This window comes from Larus michahellis, chromosome 1 (genome assembly GCF_964199755.1).
Source record: "Larus michahellis chromosome 1, bLarMic1.1, whole genome shotgun sequence".
In the NCBI taxonomy this organism is placed as follows: domain Eukaryota; kingdom Metazoa; phylum Chordata; class Aves; order Charadriiformes; family Laridae; genus Larus; species Larus michahellis.
This window is the reverse complement of record NC_133896.1, coordinates 150,558,193-150,585,330: the sequence shown is the minus strand read 5'-3', so window position 1 is coordinate 150,585,330 and position 27,138 is coordinate 150,558,193. Positions and strand designations below refer to the sequence as shown.

Here is a 27,138-nt window from a genome sequence, read left to right as displayed (position 1 = left end):
TTGGATTCAAGACTGTAACTGAGGCACCTATAAGATACTGACAATTTTAATTTTTTTTTGGAGAAAGATATGCATTGTTCCTATTAATTAAACGTTGGTAAAAGCACATCAGAAGTAAACAGGACAAGGACATTATATCTCTAAGCCATTTCTTTCCTTGATCTGATTTTGTGCTTTTTTTTTAAAGTAATGCAATTATTTGACTACTAATGTCACTCAGTAACCTTATGAGAGCTTTGACTACAATTGTTTTAATAAATGAGATATCTTTTCAGGCTGTATTCTAATAACATTTACAGATGTAATTATTTCATGTGATCAGAAAACTCTTGGTGATAAGTATTTAGTCTTTGGTTTTTGATGAATTCCACTGAGGGCCTTTAAGGTTTTTTTTTTCCCTCTGCAGCTTTGTGATCATACCAGTTCTTTGTAAAGCATGTAATAGCTCTCTTTTTTATGCCCAATCTTTTTTATTCCCCATCTTTTTTGGTAAAAATTAAGAATTATGGGTTGCTATGTCTAATATTAATGGAATTCAATGAAGAAAAATCTATTGGGTTTGTGTCCTCTGCCACTGAGACAATATTGTTATTATTAGGCTGATGAAGAACTCATAGAAATCTGGATTTGTTACTCATTTTCGTAGAAGGTTCAAGTGGTATATTTTTTACGGTGACTTCTGAGACAGCATTGAAGTTTTTCATTGCTGTGCCATACCATTGAATATTTTACATTTATTGACTTCAATTTTGAGGGAAAGAAAAGCGTTTTCTGCTTAAACTCTGATGATCTTCTACTGACAGCATTTGCGCAGTCTCCCTAAAACTTTGATGGTTGGGAGTATGGTTAACTTATGTTTACCCATAGAGGTCAATGAATCAGTGTATTTCCAATAACAGGATTGAGTTCCCGAATTTTGTGAAAAAGATGTATAGAAGAGAGATCAGCCTGAAAATCCTTATCATTGACAATGTGAAAAAGATTTCTCATTGCTTTTCTTTTACATGTGAAACAGCAACCTGGTCAAATTTTTTGCTGTAAATGCCACAGTACTTTTCCAGTAATTGAATTTGCAAAGGCTGGAGTTCAGCTTTGTGAATGGTGATTGGTCACAAATTTATTCTGACATCTATAGATGAGGCAATACCTCAGGCCTTGCAGGTTTCAAGAACAGAAGCGAACATGACAATATCTTCCCCAAATGTAGATTGACCTTTGCATCAGATTAAGAAGGTAAAAAGTGGCAAGGGCAGAAATTTTGTGTTCTGACAAAGAGAATATCCAGTATTGAAGGAGAAAAACTCTGGAAGCCTCAAAATGTGTATGATCTTGTATAGCCAGAGGCTTTTACAAATGAATTAGTTACGAGCGTGCACATTTAGAAGTATGAAATAGGCAGTGGAGCATGCTGAGACTGCAGATTGTGAAAGAAGTAAGTAATTTACATTCTAAAAATGCTGGGGTTTGGTTTCTAGTAAATAAAATGAATCAACAAGAAATTCATATTCGAAGTCTGGTGTTAATGAGCTTTTTTGTGCATGCACCAGTAAATCTGGCATTCAGCGAATCTGAATTTTTCCTAACAATTAATTTGTTCTAGTATTTCCAAAGGAAGTTTGAAATTTTTTCTATAATTACAGCAATTAGGATCATCAGTAGAGGTTTATTTCTATAGCATGAAATGAAGTAATTGAGTGAAGGCTTAATTGTTTGAGATGTTAATAAATAGAAAAAAACCTGTAAGCTAGATGATCTAATAAGAGTTTATAATTTATGTCTAAAAAGCAAAAGCAGAAAGTTTACTGGTGCTTTTAACAGATCTTAGAACTTCATTGCTTTGGGATAATCACTTCTGTTTTCCTGTCAGTAGTTTTTCTTCATAGCCAGAGTTAAATGAAGTAGAAACATGAATAGCACAATGGAGGAGATACCTTAGGAGAAAAAAATTAAAAATTAGCATTGCTCTCCATGTGTCTTCAGGCTACAGTTTTCTGAAACTGTTTAATTGGAAGAACTTTGAGCTTAACTGGCATTTAATCGGTTTTGTTATTTGATTTAGCTTGCTGGTGCTGAAGAGAACCATCCATAGAAAATCTTGTCAGGAAACAGCAGTGATTGCCATTAATCCTTCTATGACCCTGGAATAGTCATGTTGCTACTTGATGGAAGATGCTGTTTTCCCATCTTCCCTTGCAGTTGATAATTTCATAGCTGAATGATAAGGGTACCATTTGATGATACAGTGCTCTTGGAATACACGTCAGTGCAGATATCTTAAGAAACTGTGTTTATTTGCTAGTTTTGAGATGATCAGATGCACAAGAAACTGCATTCCCTCAAAAACTGCTTTGCTTTCTTTAATAGGCGCCTAAACCTAGTAATTTGGAGAGCACTATCTCAGGAGGAAAGAGACAAGTAAGCTATCACCTTTTAGTTTTCTAATTTACCTCTGAAAGGCTGGTCATAAATATTTTATACATTTTTTATCACAATTTCTGTAACCAACTGGTTTTATTTTCAAACATTTCGTAACTATACCTTACTTTCAAAAATGTATATGTGATATGGAGTAATATTAGATCCTGGACCTCCTTCTTGCAGTGCTCATTATTTTTAACGGAAGGGACCTGCCTTCCATTTGAATGGTGCTGGTCTATTCTTAATCAGTGTCAAGTGGCGGGGCCTTGGGAGGGCAGCATGTCATTGTCATTGTCATCAAGGTAAATCTTCTCTCATCTGGTAAAGAGCATTCAGTGTCTGGTTTGTCAATGTATAATAAGCACCTTTATAGCATGTGCTGGAACTGTATGTCACACTGGAAGTTTGTGCTACTTTAACTAGCCTGTTTCTGTGTTTATTTAGAAATTCATTTAGAAAACTAGCAACTGTATAAACAGGCCTGACATCAGTGAAGTTAGCATCTGTTTACTTCAGAGAATAAAGTGAAGATCAATTAATGAAAACTGAATTGTCAGGAAGTATTCTGGGCAGAAAAATGGGAATTAAAAGTAGAACGCTTTTAAGAAGACTTAAGCTAATAAGCAAAAAATACACAGTTCTATCACCAATAAGGAGAACTAAAACCCCATTCTGGTGCAGAGAGGAAATGAAGGCTGTTAAAGAAAAGAACAGCATATAATTGAAAAAAGGAAATAGATGTCTGTTGACAGACAATGAATTACAGAGTATAGAAAGTTGACAAGGTAGTGTCCAAAATATTGTATTGTTGGTAATGTATGGCCAATTATGTATATAAGGAAAAAAAAAAGTCCTAACAATTGTACAGTCTGTTGCTAGAGGGGCATATTAAAATTGCTAACATTGGTGCATAGAAATTGAAATATTTGATCTGTTTCTTTTCTAAATTTACAATTTGAATAATCATGATTGTGTATTACAAAAGAATGACAACATGCTTTCAAAATCATTAGTAATCTGAAGGGAGAGGGTAATGAGGTCTACTAGCTTGGTCACAGGAGTCCTGAAAGAATTGGTTGAGGAGCTCTCTGGTTCACTAGTGTGAAATTAAAAGGCTATCTCAGATACTAGGGAAATTCTAGTGTTCAATTGAGAGATCCAACTCAGAAGATAAGTTAACTTCTATACCAGTCAGTGTAATGTCAATACGAAGCAGTTCCTAGAGGAGAAGAGAGGTGAGCAGTGACAAAGAATATGGCAACATGATAGGCATCACCATGGTTGTATGTCTTAGCAAGACAGACACTTAAGTACTCTCTCCAGATCTAGGTTTCACATTTTTTTAATGCTGGCAAAACTGTAGAGAAGAGCCAGAGGAATGATTTGAATACTAAAAAGAAGTATGTTACTTCCAGTTGGAGATTTAAAGAATTCGGATTTGTGGGGTTTTAGTTTGGTTTTATTAACAAGATGACCGTATCTGATTCACCTTTCTGTGTACAGGTACCTTCAGTGTGTAGGTTCAAAATGGCTCTTTAGTCCAGTGGACATTGACATAACCTGAACCATGGATGGAAGCAAACTCATGATCATTCAGTGAAAATTGAGCAGTGCAGGAATGACAGAAGAATAAGCAGCAGAAGACTGTCGCTTTTTTTATGTGATCAGTCAAGACTGATGTGGCAAATCAGGACTTAACAGCCATCTAGATGCTTGCCACTTCACCCTAGCTGCTGTTCCAGAAGGGCCAGGGATTTCCATAATTTCCCAGTCATATCTGCAAGTTCTTTATTGATGCCTCACATATTCTAGGACACATAAAATGGCACCAGACATCTATGCTCAGCCACTTGAATTGCTCTGTAGATGTCTTTCTGTGAGATATGGTTAAGCCAGATGTAACTAAATACAGTGCTAGCTGGACGAAACACAAGGACTTGTGGTATACGGAAGATAGATTGGGTGAATCTGATGTTTTATTCTGCCTTTATGCTTTGTGATTCTATTTGTAAAGTACTGCCAATATTAAAATTCTTCCTACTTGTGATTACAAATTTATTTTTTTTTTGTAAGATTTAAAGAGTGTGGCCCAGTCCAATATATGCAACATAAAGAAGCTTTGCTGGAGGCTTTAGAGAATTTGGGATGGCCAATTTCCTATGAAGATGTAATGTTGTTAGAAGATGAGATACTGGCAGCATTAACATATATACAACAAGCCTCTGATCTTCAGGAAGCTGTCAAAAAGGAAAGTGAGAAAAGCTCAGAATCACACATAAGGAAAAACAAAAAGGTAATAGATATTGCAGATATTCCTCTTCAGTATGTTCTTCTGGAATAATATTGTTCTGTGGTAATAGCTGTTAAATTAAGTGTTTAGCATGATATTGTTATACAAATGGATAGAGGAAAGAAAGCAGTTAAATAGAGAACAAGCTTTCAATGACTTTTTGGAAGCACCGCAGAAGGAGAAGTTCTGGAGCTGAGAGCCACAGAACTCGAACCTCTTAGAAACAAGTATGAGCAAGGTATCTTTACCTCCTCTGCAATGACAGCAGAAATATATATGAAAGAAGAGAAAGAAGAGATATATGAAAGGCAATTATGGCATAAGATTTGTGGTTGGGTTAATATATCCGATGGACAGGACTAAAAGATCTTGTAATGTTGGAGTAATTCACTGTATCTTCTGTGGGATCTTTCTTCTAAGAGAAAAGATGAAGAGAAGGGGTGGGATTCAGCTTTGTGTTCCTTCACTGAAATTTAGCTGTCTGTAAAAGGCAGGCATACATGAACCTGTGGCTAATCTCACAGTGTTGTGAACACAGCCCTAGTTGACAGTCAGTGGCATCTGGAAAGCTGTTTAGCTCATCCTAAAGTGTACACCTAGTTACTATTGGTGAGCAGGAGTACTCCATTCCAGTAATACATTAGCAGAAAGTAGTGTAGCTACTGTGAAACTGTGATTGAAGTTTGGGATTTTTGATTGAGAGAGGTGTATATATATATATGTATTTATATGTATCCTCGAGATGAACCTCTTATTTTTCCTGGAATGCTATTAGAGATTTAATGAAATGCCTATGGAAATACATGAGGCAAGAAGTATAAAAATAAGGCTAGTATGTTATTTTAGGCTGCCTATTGGAAGAGAGAATATACTTTTTCATTTTAGCTTTTTCTGTGATGATATATATGTTTGGAAAACATATCTTAGGTTACAATGTTGTATTCTCCTATTATTATTTTCACATGTTCAGAACATTCTTGAAATTTAATTGATTCTACCTTAATGATTTTATCTTCAAGTTATGAATATGAATGCTCAGGGAAATGAAGAACAGACTTTTAAGTTTTAAAAAGCAATTTAACCTTCCAAAATTAAAAGATTTCTGTACACACTGTTGATGCTTTAAAATTCACAGTACTTTCCTCTAAAAAAACCAAACCATTTCTCTTATTTGGTTTCAAGTTTTTTCATCTAATAGATTAATCAAACAGTGCTTCACTGGGAATGCTGCTGCCTCTGCAGAACTGCTGTCTAGGTGCAGTTGTACTACGATATTATTAAAATATACTCTGTAGGAAATTAATAAGAAAGAAAATCTTAGAGCTCTCAGACTCCTACGTTCTAATAGAGGTTAATTAAAAACAAATAGGGAATTCATCATAAAGCTCATATACTAATACATTCCTTGTCTTTTTCATTGTTTTATATCACTGAGTGAAACAACTCTTGGCCTAGTTGCAGTGAATGCTGAGGAAAGTCCTATGCTTTGTAGCGTGTAGGAAACATAATAAAATGATCATAGTAGTTCTTTTTTTGCCCTGACGTATACATATATAAATATGTATATATACATCAGTTTGGAGGAGTAAGCTAAGTGAAACTCAAATGAGCAGAGTACAAACCTACTCTGTGAGTTCTCAGGAATGAATGTGAATGTGCATTTGCAATTTACAATTGTAAATTATGCCCAATATCCATATACTCTATCTATCAGGTCATGCCTAGAAATATGCCACTATTCTTTAAAAAGGCAATCTTCTGTTTTATTTGACATTCTTTGACTGAGATATACCTCTCTCTTCATCAAGCTCAACAATACTTTTCATGATGAGCTATAGCATTTTACATACTATGACAGAAGTTATAAAGAGATATTTATATTAAATTGAATAGAATATATTAGGATAACACAGGCCATGTATGAAAATAAATTCTTTTGGGCAGGATCACATTCAGTTTTTTATCATCTTGGAGAATTTGCTCCACTAAGAATGTACATTTGAAAACATTTTAATATCTCCAAAACCAGATGATTTTCATTCATTTTACATTTGTCTGAAAATACTACATTGCTCATACAGCTATTTTGATTACTGATTTACCTCTGCCATATAATGTCCCAATACAAGAGCAGCAGAAACATGTTCATGTTTCATTTGTTGACTGTGATTTTACTGTTGCCTTGAAACCACCAGTGTGTGCTCTCAGTCATGATGTGATTAACATTGTGCAATCACTTATCCTGAGTCAGCCTGCTTTAGGAGCCTAATCAGAGCACCATCTTCAGTAATTGCTAATCTGCAACTGAAAGGCTTTAAGAGTGAGAGGCAGAAATGCAGATGTAATTAGAATTCTGGTTGTGTGGTGGAAAAAAACAGAAAAAAAACCTAAGAAGCCTTTTAAAAATGCTGTCGGAGATTTTCCCAACCGTGATTTCTGTTTACAAAATGGGTATAAAAAAATAAACTGCCAGCTGAAATACATTACAGCAAGGAAATAGCTGGTATGGCATTGAATGAAAATTGTCATTGTGAGATGTTAGAAAAATCACAATTATCCTGGAGGTCTACTCAACAAAGCAGACTGTTGAATTGCCGGCTAATTTCTTTACTAAATTCAAAATAAAAGCCCTTAGTTTTTAGCTTTTAAGGGCTCCTAATTACCTTCACAACTTCTTAAAAGAATTAGTAATCCTTTTTGGATGTCCTTGCTAGGGGAGCTTTCTGCTTAAGCCTACAACTGAATTAATGATCCGGTTATCCTCCCTCTGTGCTCTGACCTTCTCTGGGAGTTGTGTTGAGGCTGCTATGTTTGCACTTACCTGTGAAAGGAAGGGTATTCCAGTGCCTCATTGGAGGAGGATGAAGTAGGTAGACATCCATCTTCACAGGGCACTGAGATGACTGAAGACCCTAGTGATTCAAAAGAAGTAAATGCTTTGGGAAATGAGCGAACACATTTAGTTATTATCAGGCAAAATATAAAACACTGAACATTGATGATTACCTAATTGGAGAGCTAATTGTAGACTGTATTTTACTTCGTTTACTCAGTTCCTTTTGCTGTACAGATTAAAGCACGGGTTGACAAAAATCTTCCTCTTCAGGCTGGCACTCACCTTTCATCTAGAGATATTAAAAATAATTTACTTTTTATTTTACTCTTTTTTTCCCACAGTAAGTAACTACTTTGACTTAAAATATTGTATCTGTTTTCTATTTTAAACTTGTCAGACGTAATAGTCAACCATCATTTCTTATGTTTTTTTTGCACTGAATTATAAAGCTGTTTACAACATGATGCCACTTAGTAAAAGGACTTTTTCAGGGTCCCCTACCCACTTCTCGTTAGATCACCTCAGGTCTACTGGGGTCATGGTGTTACTATTCTGTAAGCACGACAGCTTCTAGGACAGTTTGGTGCATTCCATTAATGGCCGTAACATTTTAATGTAAAGACTTTCCCTAAATGTCACAATCTGGCCTTGGAGAATGATGAAGAACATTTCCTCTCATACTAAATATGTCTGTTTCTGCATATGAATGGATTTCAGATTCTGCAGAGAGATAAAGCCACGTTCATTGCTAAGGATCCATTAAGAATAAGGAACTCTCATTAAGAATATATTTTTAAAAGTACTGTGTTTCCCTCAGGATGAGCTTGAATATTCAAGTCTTATGCTTGTTTGTGACCCTGTTGAATGGTCACCATGTGATGACAATAACTTAAAATGACTAATAAGCATAATGTGTTTTGCAAAGCATGTTTATTTGGTTGTAAAGGGACCTCTAGTGGCTCGTTGAATGTGTTCTTTCTGAAAAATGTATTTCATATACAATTGATTGAATTATTCCTAATGAAATATTTATAGCTGAGACTTGATTCTTTACAAGAATGGAAATTCTGGATCTCCCCTGGCAATTTCTTCTATTTCCTGCTGTCCTAATTCTTACACTCCTCATTCTTCCTCACTGTTTAAGGATCACTGATCGCTCTCTGTTGATAACTTTTTTGCATTCATATGTTTCCTAAACAACTTGGCATCCTCTGTCTTTGTTCTCGTGTCTCTTTAGGGAGAGAAGGCAACACAAGCATCCCAAATAGCACAACAACAAAAAAGTTACAACTACCTAGAAATGTTTGGTCAAATTTTCCATTGTCATCAGTGAAGTAACCTGTTGGACAAACAGTGTCTAGCTACAAAAAGTTAGGCTCTTTCATAAAAGTAGACTGTGGTCTAGACAGAAGGAGCTTGTTGACACTGACAGCCTGGAAAAAGCAGTGGTTGCTTGGCTCTAGAGGCGTCAGGATTGTGAAAAGCCAAAGTCAGAGCCAAGATACATGGAGATTTGTGGATAGCCTTCCAATCTATTCTCACTCACAGTAGGAAAGTGCAAAACCTAATCTCTTTGAAAGCGAATTTTAAAATGCAGCAGGTATTGGCAGGGAGAAGCAGCGTCTCCTTCACCTCATGTGGTTTAATGCATTGGCTTCAACAGAAGCAGAGCTAAACAGGGTGAAAATCCCCGAGAGTCAGACGGGGCTGTTTTGTAATAGAAATAGTGGAGAACGATATCCCAGAAATGGACGCTCTAACAGTGTCTGCGTCAATCGCGCTGAACACCTAAAGGCTGTGTGAGAGGAAGGAGAGATGGATTTGAATTTAGGCAGTATTTTTGAGCCCTGTGAATTCTGCAGGGCTCGGCATCCTCATTGTGGATGCCTGCACAGTCTTTAGTATTTGGATTAATGCAGAGTGCTGGAAGTTGCCCAAGTTATTAGTCAAGCATTACAAATTAGTTGATAATAAATATTCAACAGCAGCTGGCCCTTTGGAGCCTGAGGAATTAAATAAATGGTTTACCCAAATACCTTTTTGTGTCTGTGGAGCTGTAAGTCTTTGCACTCAAATCAGCCTTTGTTGAGTTGTACTTCAAGCAGTCAGTTAAGCGTTATGAAGAGCCTCTGGTTTGGACCGAGCTGGAAAAACAGAACTGTTGATATAATTTATATTCTATAGGGGTAAAGAATAAACTAGAAAACCCTCACATATCTCCCATTTAAAATATCTCTTTCCTTTTTTATGTGTGTGTTTTGCTTATTTTTAGGACATTTTTTTTTAGGGTTGTTGTGATTTTTGTGTGGGAGATTGGAAAAAAGAGTTTGTGATAGTTATAGTGAAACAGAATAAACAATTTAGTCAAAGTTACTCCCATCTTTTCCATCATTACTGACTGTTAGTCAATATCAAATACATCAAATACAGTATCAAATGCATCAAATACATGTTTTCAGGAAGAAAAATGTCATCAGACAAGGAAGCGAGTCACACACACCCTAGCAAGCAGGGGTTTTTAGAAGTCTGTGAGTTATGGTTGTTTTTCAGAACAGTGTGTAGATCTGTGGAAAAGTTTGAGATTTCAAGCTGTGTGTGTTTATGATTCAAAGGAACTGTATGAGAGATGGATGCTTGCAAATTGTTTACACGGTAGGCTAATAAATATATGTGTTAAAAATTAATGGGGAAAATGATTTATTTAACTTTGCACTTGTTTATAATTTATATTTAGAAACATTATTATGAGCAGTATGGAGAAAATGTAGACTTTTTCAAGAATTAATTTATTGTTTTAGTAAATATAAATTATAGTGTTGTTCTCGAGGATGATTAAAATGTACTTATAAAAGTACTGGGATTATGGACTTTTCAATATTAGAAAGAAAATGTTTTTACAACATCAGTGTTCTTAATTTTCTCAGGAAAGCAAAATATAAAGTATTCTTTCACATTTTTACATACACACATTAATACTCTGATCCTCTCAAAACTTCTTCTAAGAGAGATGCCCTGAATGGGAAGAAATTCTTTCTTGTAAAAAAAAAAGGGGGGGGGAAATTCAGGAACACGATTTACATTAAAGGCAAATAACACTGAGACTCCATAAAATGTTACTGTGAGATATGAAAGGCTTTAAGATAAAAGAATATGGTGAATCTAAAATCAAGTACACAGAAGCTCAGAAAGCCCGACAGTATATTTTTACATAGAGCCACTTGTGATTTGTCAGTCTTTGACTATTTTTCGCATACTGTGTTTCCCACAGCCCCCTGCCTCAGTTGTTGTGTGAGATCCATCATGCTTTTTGCATTCTTCATTCAATTACTACTAATTGCAGTCACTGGCTTCAAGGAGCAGTTGAGTTGGTCCACATATAGCCAGCCCCATTGGTATTTCAATTCCCACCATCTGGTGCATGGTCCCTCAGACTTATTTATGAGCAATTCATCAGTAAGCTCCAGTGTTATGTGTGGCTGTGGTATGTTAAAAGAGCTGTAGTTTGGGCAGTTGCGCCCCAAAGAGGAGAATTAGGGTTTGAAGAACCCAAACTAGCAGGGCAGAATGATGGACAGTGGCGGTTCTGGAAAATGTGGTTTAATATTTTGCTGTTTTAAAACTGCTGACAATTTTAATTTTTAATTTGTAAATAAACAGGTTTTTCTAGACACTTCAAGATTTTTTTAAAAAAATTTTTGGTTCTGTATTTGATTTTTTAAATCAGTTATTCCATAACGTAAGGTACTTTTAATGAAAATAAGATTATTGTGAAGACCCATCTATCTGTACAAAATGGACATTTATAGCATCTTCACTTATTCTGCAAAATCAGTTGATTTTTCCTTACCTCATCCTTGAATATGAATTTTATACCTTTGTAAAATGTTTTTTAGGAAAATGGCAGCCAGAGACATAATTCATCAAGGTAAATTTCTGCCTGGACACTTGAAAGTATAGGTATTGTTATGACCATGTAAAACAGGATTTTACAGTGAAAACTCTTAGATTATCTTATCCATGAGTACTTCTTGTAACATAGCTTCCTCTGTTTATAACTATTCTGAATGTTTAAAATAATTACAGTTTACTGTGAATTATCAGCAGAGGTCATAATATTACGTTGCCTGATTTTTAATTCATTCTAAAGGATAGATTGAGGGTGACTGGCTTAGTTGTTGTGGAAAAAATAATTGTATCAAATTACAGAGACCTGAAGAAGAAACTGTGAAGTCAAAGTCTAAAAAAACACAAAAAGGCCAAGTATTTGTGACTCACAAGAGCCAAAAGGTGATTGCAAGATCAGATGTCACGGGATTTTATTATCCAGGTATATATCTTTGTCCACATTCCGAATATTTTTTACAGTTTCTTAATGCTGATAAAACATTAGTTTTGGTCATAATTAGCTACTTCTGACTTAAACAGATTTAATATTACATGTGCATATTAATGAAAAATTAATATAAATCTTTTGTGTGCACATATATACATTTATAAAAAGATATACATTTTGTTAAGTGAGAAAGCAATGATAAATTTATATAAGAAGAGTACAGAAGGAAATCCTTTTAAGTAACTGAGTATCTGAGAGTATCAACCTATCCCTCTTTGATGTCTCCCTCAAATGTTTCTGTCGAGCGTTTGGCAAAAGCCAAGCTTTTGCGTGTGTTCAAAGAATTCACTAAATGCTTCTGCCTTTTTGTTGAGTTTTGAGACAGAATGATTAGTAGGTTACATCGTGTTCTATTGATTCATAAAAAAAACCCGGTGTTTGCGTGTGTATTTTTGTGTTATTTCTACTTTTTTGGTTTTTTTTTAAATTACATATTCTTAACTGTGGTAATAGTTTCATTATGTCAACAATCATCCACCTGATCAGCTTACAGATTTCAGACTTAAGCGTGAAAATGATTCTTCATTTTGTTTTTATGGCATTATTAAGAATGGTTACTAAGACTGTATTTTTTTAGGTACAAATTTCTCTGTTGCCCAAGCACAGCTTGCCCTAGCTAAATGAAAATGAAGAATGTATATTAGAGACACATTTTACCTCAATGATGTGTGACAGCCTATAGGATTTAAAAAAAAAATCCACAAGAGGTAAAAGAAAAATCATTGGAGTATTTTATTGTGTTGTTTTTTAGGAACGGTGATAAAAAATATCAGTTCTACCTGTGTACTTGTTGACTTCAGCAATGGGGAGAACTGGATTGTACCTGTGATGTTCGCTATACCTGTGGGAGGTGCTATGCCATGCCCATATCTGCAGGTGAAAAATTGTATTTTTTTATGACAGCAAATATTCTTTTTAAATTTTGTTAAGTTGGTCACATGTGGAATAAGAATAGATTTTTAAAATCTTTTAAATACATCCATTTATTTTAAAGAAAAGGTTTTAGTGATAGTAATATCATACTATTTCCAACGTGTTATTTTTCATTTGTTTGTAGCTTTGTTTTCATTGTAATCCTCTTCCTTTGTTTATTAGAAGTCTGTATAAAACATGAGTATTTGGCTACCTATAGAAGTAAGGTGTGCTATTTCCCAGCAAAACGATTGTTTCCTAGCACATAGATTACAAATCAAGGAGAGCCTTTTATACACAATGTGATGTATAGCAGGTTATAACCATTTGTTTTTCATAGCATATTATAAATCCAGCAGATAACCTTATACTAAGGCAAATAACAGTAATAAAAAAAATTAATTCTTATTCCATTTCTGCTTTTATTTAAAATCTATCAGCTATCTGTAATCACAGTTGTTTTTTCAGACAATTCTTATTTTACACAGTGATGATAGATACAGAAAGGGTAAAGAATGGATACAGCTGTTTTGAATACAAAAAGCATTTTTATAACTGATTTGTTACCCTTAAAACTAGAGGCATGCCTTTTTTTCCATTTGAAATGAAGGCAAATCCGGATCAGGTAGTTCCTGATATTCTGTAAGGGGAGCATCCAATTCTAGAGAAGACCTGCAGAATTTGATAGAAAATTGTGACTTCTGTGTCAATTTTTAAAATGATTTTGTGTAAGTCAGTTACATACGGAATTCTTTAAAATTCCCGAGGTTGGTTAAAAAACTTACTAAAAACATATAAATTTGCGCAATGTCCAAAGGAATGAAGAGTTTTAATAGCTTCCTCATTCAGTCCAACTTGCTAGTTGAGCCAGAATTCAGTGGAAATTGTGAGTTATTGCAGTCCATGCAAGGACCAAGTTCTTTTCTTTTAAAGAACCATATTCAAGCATGGGAACATGTTAGAATGATGATTCATGTAAAAATATCTTAATATTTACCTTTTGTGTCTTGTAAAACTTACAAGTTGCACAGTTCTTGCAAACTGATGCTTTTCTGGTATGCAGGTTGGAGACTATGTGTTTGCCAGAACTGGGACACAGACAGGAAATGAATATTATGCGCCTGCCATTGTCATAGCAACGCCAAAGAGGGTGGAAATGGGTGATAAACTCTACACAGTTCTGATGTTCAACAACAGGAAAGTAAGTAAAGCTAGAAGATGATACCAATTTGGCAATGGTATGACCATTGTTCTGTTTCTGATGAAGCAGATATAATTTTCCAGGCTAATAGGCTCCCTGTCCCAGCCCCTGTCTCCAGCTAACCAAAGTAAATCAGATTTCAGGGCTCAATAAAGAGCTCATGTAATAGACATGAACCAAGAAATTCTGTGGGATAATTTCTTCTTAAATCAAACACTGTTCTTTCCTCTGTAATCCATTTGGTGGCTTTCACAATCATAGAATCTTCATGGTTGGAAAGGACCTTTGAGATCATCAAGTCCAACCATACCAGATCCATGCTGCTTAAAATGAGAAACGTTGGGGGTTTTATCGCAGTCAATATAGTCTTCATTTCATTTCATTTCATTGTGTTTGTTTGTTGGTTTGTAAGCCATTATGATAATTTTATTGCATTTTTCATAGCGCATATGAAGAAAATGTACTTTGTACTTGAAACTTTTATCATTGATATTTAGAGGTAGATTAGAGTTACATTAAAACAGTTGACTTTTTATACGTATGTATCTTCATTGTTTCTGAGATTTAGATTTAAATTAGATGGATGTTGATTTTGTTATTGCAGGAACAATGTGTAAGAAGTGGGCTTATTAAAATCAGCCAAATAAAGTATGCCTTTTCCTGTCGGTACATAAAAATGGTGCAGATGGTGGATCATATGACGTGAGTATGCTTGAACCTAAAAATATAAAAGTTATTTTATGTGAATCCTAAATGCTGCAGTACGCTGTCAGATTTTGATGTGTAGTACTCTAGTTGTTGTGAACTGACTTGCTCTACACATGCAACCAAGGGATTTGAGCCACAAGCATGTCAATCAGAAGAGCATTAATGGTCTGTCCTACCATTTTATTATCTGTCAATTTATTGCCCTGTTTTCATTTTGGAAAAATGCAACACTGATTCAAGCCCTGTTTGCCACGCATTTTCTAGTAGTGATTCCAGCACAGTTTGAAATTTGCTCTTCTGCCAGTTTGCAGCCACAGCACATAAACAAATGGATACCCCCACTTAACTGAGCAGAATTCCAAGTCTGGAAATACATCAATGCCTTTTTCCAGGCCAGATCACCTACATGATGATAGCCTCTTTTCACCGAAAAGTAAACCTGAAGACCATGGTTTCCTACTTAATGCACACAACCACTTGAAAAGAGGCAGGTATATAATTGAGCTGAGTTCCAGCAAAAATCAGTGGAAGTCTTTCCCTTCCACTGAGTTGAATTATATTCTAAATGAAGTACCTTATTAAGAAAAGATGTGACTAAACGCATAAGCAATAAGAGTGGCTTCTATTCTACATGCTTTGTTTAATGACTGGGTATTTTAATATCAAATTTAATATTCATTCTCCAAACAGACTTTATTGGCAAGCTGACTTGCCATTGTTATGTAAAATGATGAGAAAATTGAGTTATTCACTAGCAAACAGAAGAATTCTTTGGAAAACTGATTAAAATGAATGCACTAAATTTTTGCAAATGAAAAATAAATGTACTCATTAGATCTAAATTTTAGATGAAGTGATATCAAATTTGGCAGAGCCCTGGATGAAACTGCATATTCAAGTCATATTAATTGTGAATTTCTATATAGTGTTTCCAGCTAGTAAACACAGATTTGGTTGTAAGTGCACTGGCCAGGTTGTATAGCAGATGATTTAATTAAATTAATGAAATCTAAATAAAATATTCCAAAGAATATTGCTGCCACAGCACAAAATAATGGAATCTTAGTTAAGGCATTCATTTTATCCCCTTTAAACCAAACTAAAACAATTTCAAACGTGGCCCGGAATAGAGCATAAATTTTGCAAGCATAATGATTTGAGACCAATGTCTTACACTTCTTTTAAGGTCTGAAGTTTTCACTACATCGTTTCTGTTTTTTCTTGTAGCAGTTGTAGATTTTTAGAAACAAACCACCATATTTGAAATGACTATATTTTTACTGCAAAATGTCTCTATTTTTGAAATAGCACTATTCAGAGTGCCCTAAAATTACCCTCATTAAAGGAACATGAGAAGTGCCTCCAAACAATGGTATTTCAAATGCTGTTACTTACATCTGATTGCTAGTGTTTTAAAGACACCAAGGCCCAGATACACAAAGGGACATCGTGGGACTCAGAGCAGTAACATCTGAGCATTTGGCAGCTCTGAGAGTGGAATTTAGGTTCTTTGGCTCCATGGATGTATATTGAATGCTGAGATTTATAGCACAGAGTGCAGTGAAATGTGTAAAGGCTAATAAGAAACGACAGAGAGAGCTGAGCATCTAAAACTGAGACTCTCTTAACTTAGATACCCACTTACAGCCCTGAACTACACAGATTTGAGCCTTTGGGATTCCCAGGGTCCTCTGTTGGCATTGGATAAATTACATAAATAGCAATTTTTAGCATACAGGCAACATAGACCTAATCCCCAGGTACCCAGATGAAGTGCATTGGTGTACCAATAAAAACCTCAGTGGTCACTACTGATCCGTACTGTTCCACAATTCTGCTGCCAGAATCACAGCACCTTTTTTTCACAGTCACAACTTTGTAATCTACTGCAATATATTTTTCTTAATCTTTATACACATTACGTATAGTATCTGGTTCTGCTGAGTTTTTTCTTTTCCAAGAATTAACAATAGAAGCCTGGTACTACAGAGAGCTTTTCTACTTAAGAGTCTTTTAAGTTTCCTACTTCTTGGATCTATAACTCTCTGCAGTAAATGGCTTTGTAAGATTTGAGTAGACAGTCCCTTACAATACACTTAGTAAATCAGAATGTTCGTCTTTTGCTTGTAACGTTTTCAGCGAGGTTTTGAATTCTCTGTAAAGCCACATACTTGTAAAGTGAAATCTCATTCCTTTCTTGCTGCTTAACATGTCACTTTAGTATCGCATAAACATACATAATGTCCTCTTCTGGGCATTGACTACGTTAACTCAGTGGCTGCATCATAGAAAGCTGGCACTGGCCACAATTTTACTTTTTGTTTGTTTCTTTGTGTAACCACTATGCCGTGTTGAATGATTGTTTTACCTTTGTGAGGAGATGTACATTCAAAGCCATCAAACAACTGTGTTTCATTAGTGACATGTTAATCGGTTATGAATATTAGCAATGTGATGGCAGTGCTCGAGCCCAGATTGAGTTGGAGTTTCCAGTAGAGCTCCTACCTTCCAGGGGAAATGGAAGTATATTCTAAAATAGATACCTACCTTCCATGTCATACTTAGAGGGGAACAGTGCAGCACATTGCTCATGGGTGCGCACAGATCTAATGAGAACATGCTGACATTGTTGATAGAAACAAAATAGAAGCATGATTTAATCAGAAAGGAAACAAAAAGTTTGAATGCAATACAATATTAGCACACAAAGATTGTATCTTTTTGAGTTTCTAAGTCCTATAGAAATAAGGGACTAAAAAAATAAAAGGGATAGCCCAGGGTCCCTTGACAGGGAGTCCGCAGTGCGCACAGATGTTGTGTTACAATACCTTGGCTAAATCTTCAGCTCTGGCTTCTTTGGGATTGTCTTTTGATGTTTATGTGGTATGTACTAGGAGTCCTGCTTAATCCACTACTCTTTAGAGATACTGTATAGCTTTCATCATTTTAATAACAGATGCTAACATCTGTTTGGGGTGTTTTCCTACCATCACAGTGGAAAGAAAGAATTATGTCAGAACAATCAGTCTGCAAATGTAACTAACAAATTCCATATCCAAAGTAAAACACTACATGCTCTGGGTCCACACCATAAAAGGCAATTATTGCTCAAATCCTTTTGGAGTCATAAGAGCTAGACAGAACTAGGGGCCAGAGCCGCAAAGGTACTCAGGAGCCTTTCTCTTGTTTGGTGTCAGTAAAGCTGTGTGCCTAAATATTTGTTTCAATTTTAGTTACCAAAGCACTTCTGATAATTTGGGGTTTAATGCAGTGAAAGGAGACATCTGTAACTGTGTTTAGCTTCATAACTGTTCTGCATATTTTAGAAATCTTAAGAGTGGGCTGGGGACGGACTGTCTATGAAGGATACCAAGGGTATGAGTTCTTGCTGAATCATATTAGAATTGAGATTAACAGGAATACTATCAGAATTTTTTACAGAGGAAACATTGTATGCAATAGGCTAGCAAGATATACAGTATCTACAGAAATAAGAGAGCAAAACTATGCATGCTGTGTTTTAGGCTATTCTTTACTTATTTTATAAATAAAAGGGAAACTGAATTGTAAGACATTTATAGCCCTGTCAAATGGTCAAGAGTGTGCTAAGTCTTTCTCTTGTTAGTACTGTGAGATGTGGGAAAAGGTGAGATCTATGTCATGTAAAAAAGGATTTAAAATGTGCGCTTTTAGCTTAGTGAATTTCCTTCTCTGATTTTCTAGCCCGGACAGAGAGACCACAGAGCCCTATCCTCACTCATCTGTGGAAGATGAAGAAAGAGAAGAAGCAAAGAAAACTATTGTGAAAGAAGACAGGGGAAAAAAGAAAAAGAGGAGGAGAGCCGAAGACAAAAGACATCCCAGGGAGAAGATGTTGGACTCTGATGATGTTTTGTTTGTCTCCAGAAGGGAAGTAAAACAGAGAGAAAGAAATTCACTGCCCAGCAATGAAGAAGAATTTGCAGGTAAAGAAGTAGCTCTGGAAAATCATAAATATTAGGCACTAAACAGATCTGACGGTCCTTTAGTTTATCCCCACACAAGGAAGCAGGGTTCTGCATGATCTTTTCTGGGTGCTTTCCCATGTCCTTTGTGATGGGGTTCTTTCACCTCCTTTGGAAACCATTCTTCACGCTGATCATTCTCAGCATGTGTTTCCACAGTAAGGGGAAGAACTGAATAAAGCATGCTCCAGCATATGCTGTCTTAATTTGCCTGACATTTGTAGTAGCAATAAAGATGTGGTAACACCAACCTTAGCACCTGCTAGTAAGCAGAGTATATATTCCAGTCCCCCTACTGTTTGTCACTTGTTAGATTAAAGGTATGTCTATATTGCAGGCATTAAATTATTGCATATAGAGCTCAATGCTTCAGAGGTTGAAGTGCTTTTAGTGTCTGAGCTAGCTCATTTAAAGCTGACATCAGTATCTATACTCCCTGTCACTCTGCAGTAGATACCTGGGCTAGTGTAGGTATGCCATTACATGCCATATTCAGCTCTTAATTTTAAAGATCCTACTGTCAGTGGAAAGATAACAGGATTTTTATCCATACCTATTAGTTGTACCTCCTTGTACTATTTTAAGTATGTTCTCAACATCCGCATTAATTATTTACTTCCAGAAGTAGTGGATTATAGATTCACTCAATCATCATGTTGTCAATCAACTTGATTTGACTCCTCTAAACTTTCCTTCTGTGTTCTCACTCATCTGTTAAAGATTGTCTGCAAATTCCATTAACATTGCTTATAATGGGTATTATGGTGCCACTGCGTTTTAGGAGTGGCTGGGTCAGAATTATATGAGAACAGAGGTGCTGGGCTTGTCCTGTAGCTGTATGAGAGACCATGGTTTCCACAGGTGGAGCTACTTCACTGGAAATGCTCAGTTATCACAGACTCCTCCCTCTTGGACATCTTGAGATGCAGATGCTGAGTAAATGTGAAATACTGCTATTGTGACCAGCAAGTCCTGTTACTGATTCCATGAAGGTTGAAGGAAATATTAAATGAGAGCAGTGGCTATCTAGCACTTGAATCCTGCCTAGCTTTGCCAAGTAATCCCAAGAGTACTCTGTCAAGATTCTAACAAGACTTCAAGGTGGTATGCAGGTCAAACATACTAAAGAGGGTACACTGTCCTCTTCTGATGACACCATTGACGTTGGACGTGGCTTTTTTTAGCTTAAATGTATTTTTATTTACATATCCTTCTGTGTTTTATCAGAAAGGGGAAAGTCAGAGAGCTGATGAAGATATTAAATAAGACTGTATGGTCATTCTCACAGAGTTTCATCAGATAACTCTTTATCCAATCTCTGTACATGACTGTGTATTTATCCTCTTTGGGTGTAGACATTTGTCCCATTTTCAAACTACGCTAACGATTTCATAGCATTTTGCGTATATAATTTTGTAAATTATTTCAAATGTGTTACTCGATCCCTGACATACACCCCTATTTTAATGATGTTAATACTGGATATAATTTTAAGGAGTGAAGAGAATAAAGAAGACGAATTTGCCTGGCATTGTTTTTTCCTTCTGCCCAAGGTTCAGGTCTAGTATGGACTATTAGCTTACAGTTACCGCCTGGCAGTCCAATATGTGCTGAGGACCAGGTTTGTGAGATTCACCTATACAGATTAACACTTACCCTCAGAAGTGGTCATATTTAATTATATCGATATAAGTAAGTGTTGAGTAACATGGGTGAGGTGTTGGAAAGCTGTACTGAGCTAATGAATTGTTCGGTTAGTCTCTGTGAACCAGATACTAAAAATCTTAGGTATCTAGCAATGCACTTTCCCTTCAAGGAATTTTCATAATGCTCAAAGAAGGCGGGATGTTCAAGTCAGGAGCAACAGTACTTATGAGCTGAAACACCCTATTTTCATCTTCAGGCACCTATATGACCCTGAAATTTCAATTGTTGCCCTTCATATGCTAGACACACAAATGTTCATCAGAGTGATCCCTTACTTGATTTTCCTAGTAGTTGTTTTCAATACTTCTTGAGGATTTACAACAAAGGCCGATGTTTTTAAAATAGAGTCAGCATCTCAAAGAAATGTTTTGAATACCTGTAAATACCATTAATACCTAAAGCTAATAACTTTGGTAGCTAAATACCTTTCACAGTAACTAGGTTATACTTATTTTTTCAAGATTTCTAAAAGCAGCTTGTTAAACTGGGAACTGATTTATCTGAAAGTTGCATAATCTTCTCACATATTCTTTTCCTTGTAGTATCTAATTTCTGAATAATTTGGATATCTTCTAACTTTCAAAAAAGATCAATAGTCCTGATCTATTTGCCTGAAGTAAAGGCTTTTTCTTCATGTTTATACACAATAGTTTTATGTGAATGTTAGTATATGTGTAATGTGTTAAAAGCATTCAGTGCCATCAGCAGTTCCCACATTTCCTTTCCAAAGGTTTGTCTTGTCACCTCTTATGAACTCTCCAGATAATTATATATTTTTTTAATAATCTGATTGGCTGTGTTTTGTAACTACTCCATGTGTTAATCAGCACTTCTTCCTACAGTTCTGCTGACTTCATCTGTACAGTCATCTGTTATATGAGGAAGTCAGTCCTCCTGAACTTGAATGAGCATTGCCCAATATAGGGATGGATTTTTGTGCTCCCCAAGATAATGTGGATTCAGTTACATGGATGACGAAGTCATGTATTTTTGTGAGGCCTTATGTTTCCACAGAGCTGTGGGTCCTATATGAAATAATGGAGCTTTTTGGAACATTTGTGGTTTGGTTTCTGCTCAGCTAAAATATTGCTGATTGTTAGGAGGAATCAAGAACCCATTCCTGTTGTTCCCACTCAGGGAAACAATGTTAACAGAAGTGAATAAAGATTACGTAATTGTATTAGCTATTTAGTGTGTATTAGCTTCATTATGTTTTGATGTGTATTTTTGTCTTATTTATTCCAGAACTATTATATTTAACACGTTAGTATCTTAAAGTGTATGCTTGCTGCTCTTATTGTGTTCATTAGCTCTGTGTGTTTATAAGAGAGTGAATGAAGTCCTGGCAAATTTCCATTGACTATTAGTGGGCTAATGATTCTTTGTCTAGGTAACTTGAAGAATACTATTTCATTGAACAAGATCATAAATACTTAACTCCATCATTGGTTATTGCAATAATTGTTTTTATAGATACTTTAAAAACCATGTATTTGTTTCTATAGAAAGATTCTTCTCCTTGTCTCTGTAGTCTTCTCTCTGTTCTGTAATACCTAAAATCAATGTTCATTTCACATGATTTCCCTGCTGATTTTCCAAAATAGTGATCTAGTGAAAAACTAAATCAGAAAAAAATTCAGAGTGAAGTACAGGTATGATACACGTTGACAGACTGCATTGCCTGATGCATTAGCAAATCACAGCTGACAGAGCCCAAGTCTCCTTTTTAATTTTTAATGAGATGTGACTTGAAGCAATTACACTGATAATTACTGTAACTGCCAATGGGACGTAGGTGGGAGACCTTGAAAATGATCATTTTCTATCCTTTTCTGTGGAAAATCTAGTTCCTCTGAATTGGGTTCAAGAGTGTAACAGCTGTGGCACCTGGCAGTCTAGTGGTTTGGCTGGATTTCCCACAGTAGGATTTCACATTTTTAGCACCCACTTGTTTTCCAATCTCATTTTCCAGTTAGTTCATTCAGCGTTTGGAGAAGGCTATCACAATAAAGCAGTGTTCCCATCTGTTGGTCATGGCTTGTTTAATAAGCAGTTGATGTCAATTCAGCTATGCTTGCATCTGTTACTTACTGCAGCTGTGTGCTGTTAAGGGCTCCCCAACAGCCTCCAGATTTAGCTTTTGTTTTTCTGTTGATAGCATGTTACAACTTGGCCTAAACAACTCTGTATTCTGTCAGGGTTTCCACTTGCTGAAAGAGGAAAGTGTGTTAAACTTTCCATCTCTTTCCCCATAAAGAATGAAACATGGAGATGTGCAAGGGAAGAAAGTGCAGTTCCATTGGTGAAGAAGGCGTATGCTGGGGTATCTGAGGGTGGAGAGGAAAGGCAATTCTGTCCAGATTCTGGGAGCAAGACCGGAATGGTTTCTTTCAAAATCTTGTGAAGGTACACAGAGGGCACGTGCACTGGATAAAGAAAATAAACAGTTTGTGAATTGTGCGTGATTGGGAACATTCATTTAACAGTGCATTTTTCATTTTATTCAAGGTAGCAGTGACCACAATCCCTTTCAATATTTCAGTCCAGCAATGTTTTCGTACTGCAGACAGATAGTGTCAGCTTATAGGATACAGTCAAGAAATTTCCTGACCCCTCACACAGGTGAACTCCAGATTCCTGTCTCTTAGGTTGCCCAAGAAGAATCATAATGTTCCTTTTGTGCATCTAAGTGCTGATGTTGTGCATGTGTGAGACAAATTTCAGAGGCACGCTTTTGATTTGTAAACCCTCAGCTTCAGGATTTTCAGTGGTAGCTATGGATGATTGGCATCCCTAAAACTAATCATGCTCAAATCTTGTACTGTCTATGTACGCAATCTGTGCTGTTGCTTCCCCATCCTGATATCATATCTTTATTCTTCAGATGCCTCCCACAGTTTTGTTTTCTACTACACAACTGTTTCTTATACGATCATTTAAAACCCCCAAATCCCCCCTAAAGAAATATATGAAGCAAAATAGAGTAAACGATTTTGTTTACTTTGTTTCATCCTATTTTATTCTCTTCCATTTTTTCCATCAGCTTCTGGTCTTTTGACATGCATTCATTATGATTGTCATCGTCTTGTGCCAGAAGGGTGCCTAGTGGTGTCATTTGATATGATTGTAAAAAGTGACTTTTCATTGACACGGTATTGTTAATAGCAAACCGGAGAAGATAAGCATGGCTGTACCGGGTCAGGCAAAGGTCCATGTGGCCTGGATCCTGTCCCCAGCAATGTCCAGAAGATTATTCCTGAGGAAGGGTAAGAACAAAGGTTGGCATGTGAATAACAACAGCTACAAGCTTAGAAAACCGTAGTACTTAAAAAGCAGACTGGTTTGAACTTGTGAGGATGAAAGCAAAAACGAAAGCACTGAAAAGCCTCTTTACACGACTATTGCTCTGTGACCATGGCCATGGAATCATTTGTTCCATGATAAATCTCAGAGTGTGTGTTGGGGAGGTGTTGAACTGTTACATCCAAGCTCATGGTGGGTCAGTTTTTTCTCTCACTGAAGAGTATCTCTTCTCTCCTAGCATCTTCGTTCTCCATTTCATCAATCTGCTGTTCATCAAGGCGTCAAACTCTGCAGTCGCTGAGCGCTTCAACTCCCAGCTTACCAGAGCATCCCTGTTGCTTGCACAGTCTAGCTGTAGGAAAGTCTCCAGAGCCTGGTAAAAGCAACATCACCAGAATTATTAGAGTCAACATGGAACAGCAGGGATTGGCAAGACAGCCTCAGCAGCACGGCGCAGCGCAAAGGAAGCCACGTTAAGGGTGCATGATGAAGGAGTTAGTGAGGACTGGATGAGGCTGCAGATAGGAAATATTTTTAGCACCTGTAATTCAAATTTTATTCCTTGAATCAAAAATAAACTGACTAGTTAATGCTAAATTAGTTATGATTTCTCAGACTTTCTTTGGAGGTATGAAAGAGAAACAGTGTCAGAGGTTCAGTTGTGCTGCTGAAAAGTATCAATATTAGAAGAGAGAATGGAAAATTGTATTTGTTTGAGTATCCTTTGTTTGCAATAGACCTATTTGATTTATTAACTGTGGGTCTTCCTTACAAAATGCCTTTTCCCAAAACTCCTTTTTCACAGACTCCATCTGTAAGGCATCTGGGAAGACCTGCTGCAGGGAGCCTACCCAGTTTTCCACTGGTGCTGACTTTTATACGTATCCGTCCTAAGCTTTTCCACTGATGGGGACTGTCCCATGGGAACACAGATGAGGTGCTTTGCCCTTGAAGACTAACTTCTTGGTAACACAGGGTTAGACCACGGGCTGAATTCTTCTCTGTGACATTTGATATGAAGCCAGTGCTACTCTGACGGCGGAGAAGTTGCTTCAGTGTTATGGCATTATAAATGAAAACAGGAATTACATCTAGACACATTTAGGAGCATCTCTACTCTTAGCTCCCAAATAATGGATAGGTGACTGAACCCAGTAAAAAAAAAATAAAATATCCAAATAAAGATTCACATCTAATAAATGTGATATTCACTGTCCAAGACATGACATGTGAAATGACACACAGTGGGGAGGAGGTAGCGTGTTTAGCACTGAATATCCTCACCTCAACCAAAGTATGACTTGTGGATGTAGTGACACAATTGTATGGTTGTCTAGGGCTTTCTCTGAAGAAGGTGAAGACTGATCCTGAATATTTTTGTCATATCAACATGAATGGACATTAAAGATTCTTGCAAGCTTGACTTTTGATACCTGTGCAATTTCCAGGCAGAGGTATGTATTCATCTTTACATTTGAAGTAAAATGGAGTTGAAAAGATACGCTTAACCAAATAGAAACAGAAGGTGGCCAATTAATGTATACACATGTATGTATTGTAACCTAGTGGTACATTTATATTCAGTAAATTCCAGCTTTTATGGTAGCCAATTTAATCACAGACCTTTTTTGTGTTTCAGATAAATGACACATTTATAACTGGGTCTGACTGCTAGGATATTCTTCTGCATTGATGTAGCAGTAATGTCTCAGCCTTTTTTTTTTTCCTTTATTACCTCCTCCACACTTTGATTCTTCTCTTTTTAGATGTTCTTTTTCAGATGAAGACTATTCTTAGATTAATATTGTATTATTGTTACGTTCCACATATCTTTCTGAATGAATTAGCAAATATTAAAGATTGCTGCATGATTAAACAAAGAGTCATAGAGACAATTTCACCTTACAAGACGGTGTCTGGCCATCCCGGCTCCTCTGGATGCCTAGAGTGGAACATCGTTACTGCAGATTTCAAATGGCGGTGAGAGGGCTGCTGTGCTGCCTGTACACAGGGGCTCTAGGGGCCTGATATGATGAGCCAAGGACATCTCTGCAACTGCGCATAGGTGTCTGCATGTTGTAAGGGAGGCTTTTGCATAGATACGGGGGGAAATAATTTCCATCCATGGCAAAACGAGTGGGACAGAAATACAGAAGACATTTCCTCTGCTCAAGAAAGGTTATTCTAAGTTGGGGTTGGCTGGAGCCCAGGTGTTGAACCACACAGCTTCTCTCATGGTCTTTCTATGTGTTTGTGTCCATTTGGAATAATAGTGAGGAAGTGTCTTCTTTGAGTTGAGGGATCTCTATTTCATGCAGCACGCTTCTTCCGAGCTCTGAATATTTCATTTAGCACAACGTAACCATGGTAGCATGGCGAGAACCTTGACTTTTTGGCCCTGATATCTAAAAGAAACAGAGCAATGAATAGAAGATGTCCCAAACGCCATGAAATGCTCAGCTACCACCGAAGGTCTTTCTGTGTTGCAAGTATCTTGCCCTTGTGAGGTAGATTCGCAGTACAATGAAGTGGGTGAAAAATTCTGTTTTTATTTTACAGACGCAGGAAGGTCGCGTTTAGTTTATGGCAAAGCTGGTAGGGTCTCCCTTGAGGCCAGGGTGGACACAACACCTGGAGCTGCCTGTGGTGCTTATTACCAAATCTCCAGGAGCCACTCAGAAGAGGAGAAGGTTATTTTAATTATTTTCAGATGAACAGGTGTCCCCCTAGGACAACTAGAAGTGTGACAGTTAATACCCTGCTTCTCTTGGTCTCAGTCTACTGGCTGTGTTTCTATATAAAAGCACACTGAAAATCTCAAGCCCTGCTCTGTCTGTGCTTCACATTTTTAACAGCCATGAATTTGAAATGAGAATAGGCTGATGCCATCATTTAGGAGGGAGTATGAAAAAATAATAATAGTATTTCGATTGTCAATGGAGGCAAACACAGTCTTTGAGGATATATTTTAGACATCTCTTCTTGGGCGCTTCCTTTAGGCATATTACAAGTGCCCGCTCTAGGCAGCTAGCTCAGGTGTACACTTGGCCAGGAAAATCCCATCCACTGTCTGTACAGATAAGTATTTCCCAGGAGAACACTGAGCTATCAGTTTTGGGAAAATGTTGAGATTTTTGATATTTTTTTTTTCTGTCTCAGTGTGGAGCAAAAAAAGGCATACAGATACTTTTATTTAGTAAAGGAGAATTATGGAGTTTGTGTAGCCAGAATGACCTTGCAGCCAGGATACTTCAGTGGGATGTGAGAGAGACTGTTGAAATTTCTGCCTTGCCTGATTCAGGGAAGACTCAAACCTAGGAAAAACTGTAATTCTGAAATGGTCTATTCTGGAAGTTTCAGTTTGGA

At 36.6% G+C, this 27,138-nt stretch overlaps 1 protein-coding gene across 2 annotated transcripts in view; it reads left to right on the top strand.

Moving 5' to 3' along the window:
- Positions 1-25,646, top strand: part of VWA3B (von Willebrand factor A domain containing 3B) — a 74,673-nt gene extending 49,027 nt beyond the window's left edge. Inside the window, exons 15-23 of one of the 2 annotated variants that reach the window (XM_074608417.1) lie at positions 2,365-2,415; positions 4,492-4,711; positions 11,751-11,871; positions 12,689-12,813; positions 13,913-14,050; positions 14,655-14,752; positions 18,482-18,723; positions 24,011-24,148; positions 24,578-25,646. In XM_074608417.1, coding sequence (XP_074464518.1) covers positions 2,365-2,415; positions 4,492-4,711; positions 11,751-11,871; positions 12,689-12,813; positions 13,913-14,050; positions 14,655-14,752; positions 18,482-18,723; positions 24,011-24,148; positions 24,578-24,666 — 1,222 coding nt within the window. In that variant the 3' untranslated portion in view covers positions 24,667-25,646. The other variant, XM_074608427.1, reaches the window with a different exon arrangement.
- Positions 25,647-27,138: the final 1,492 nt, after the last annotated feature.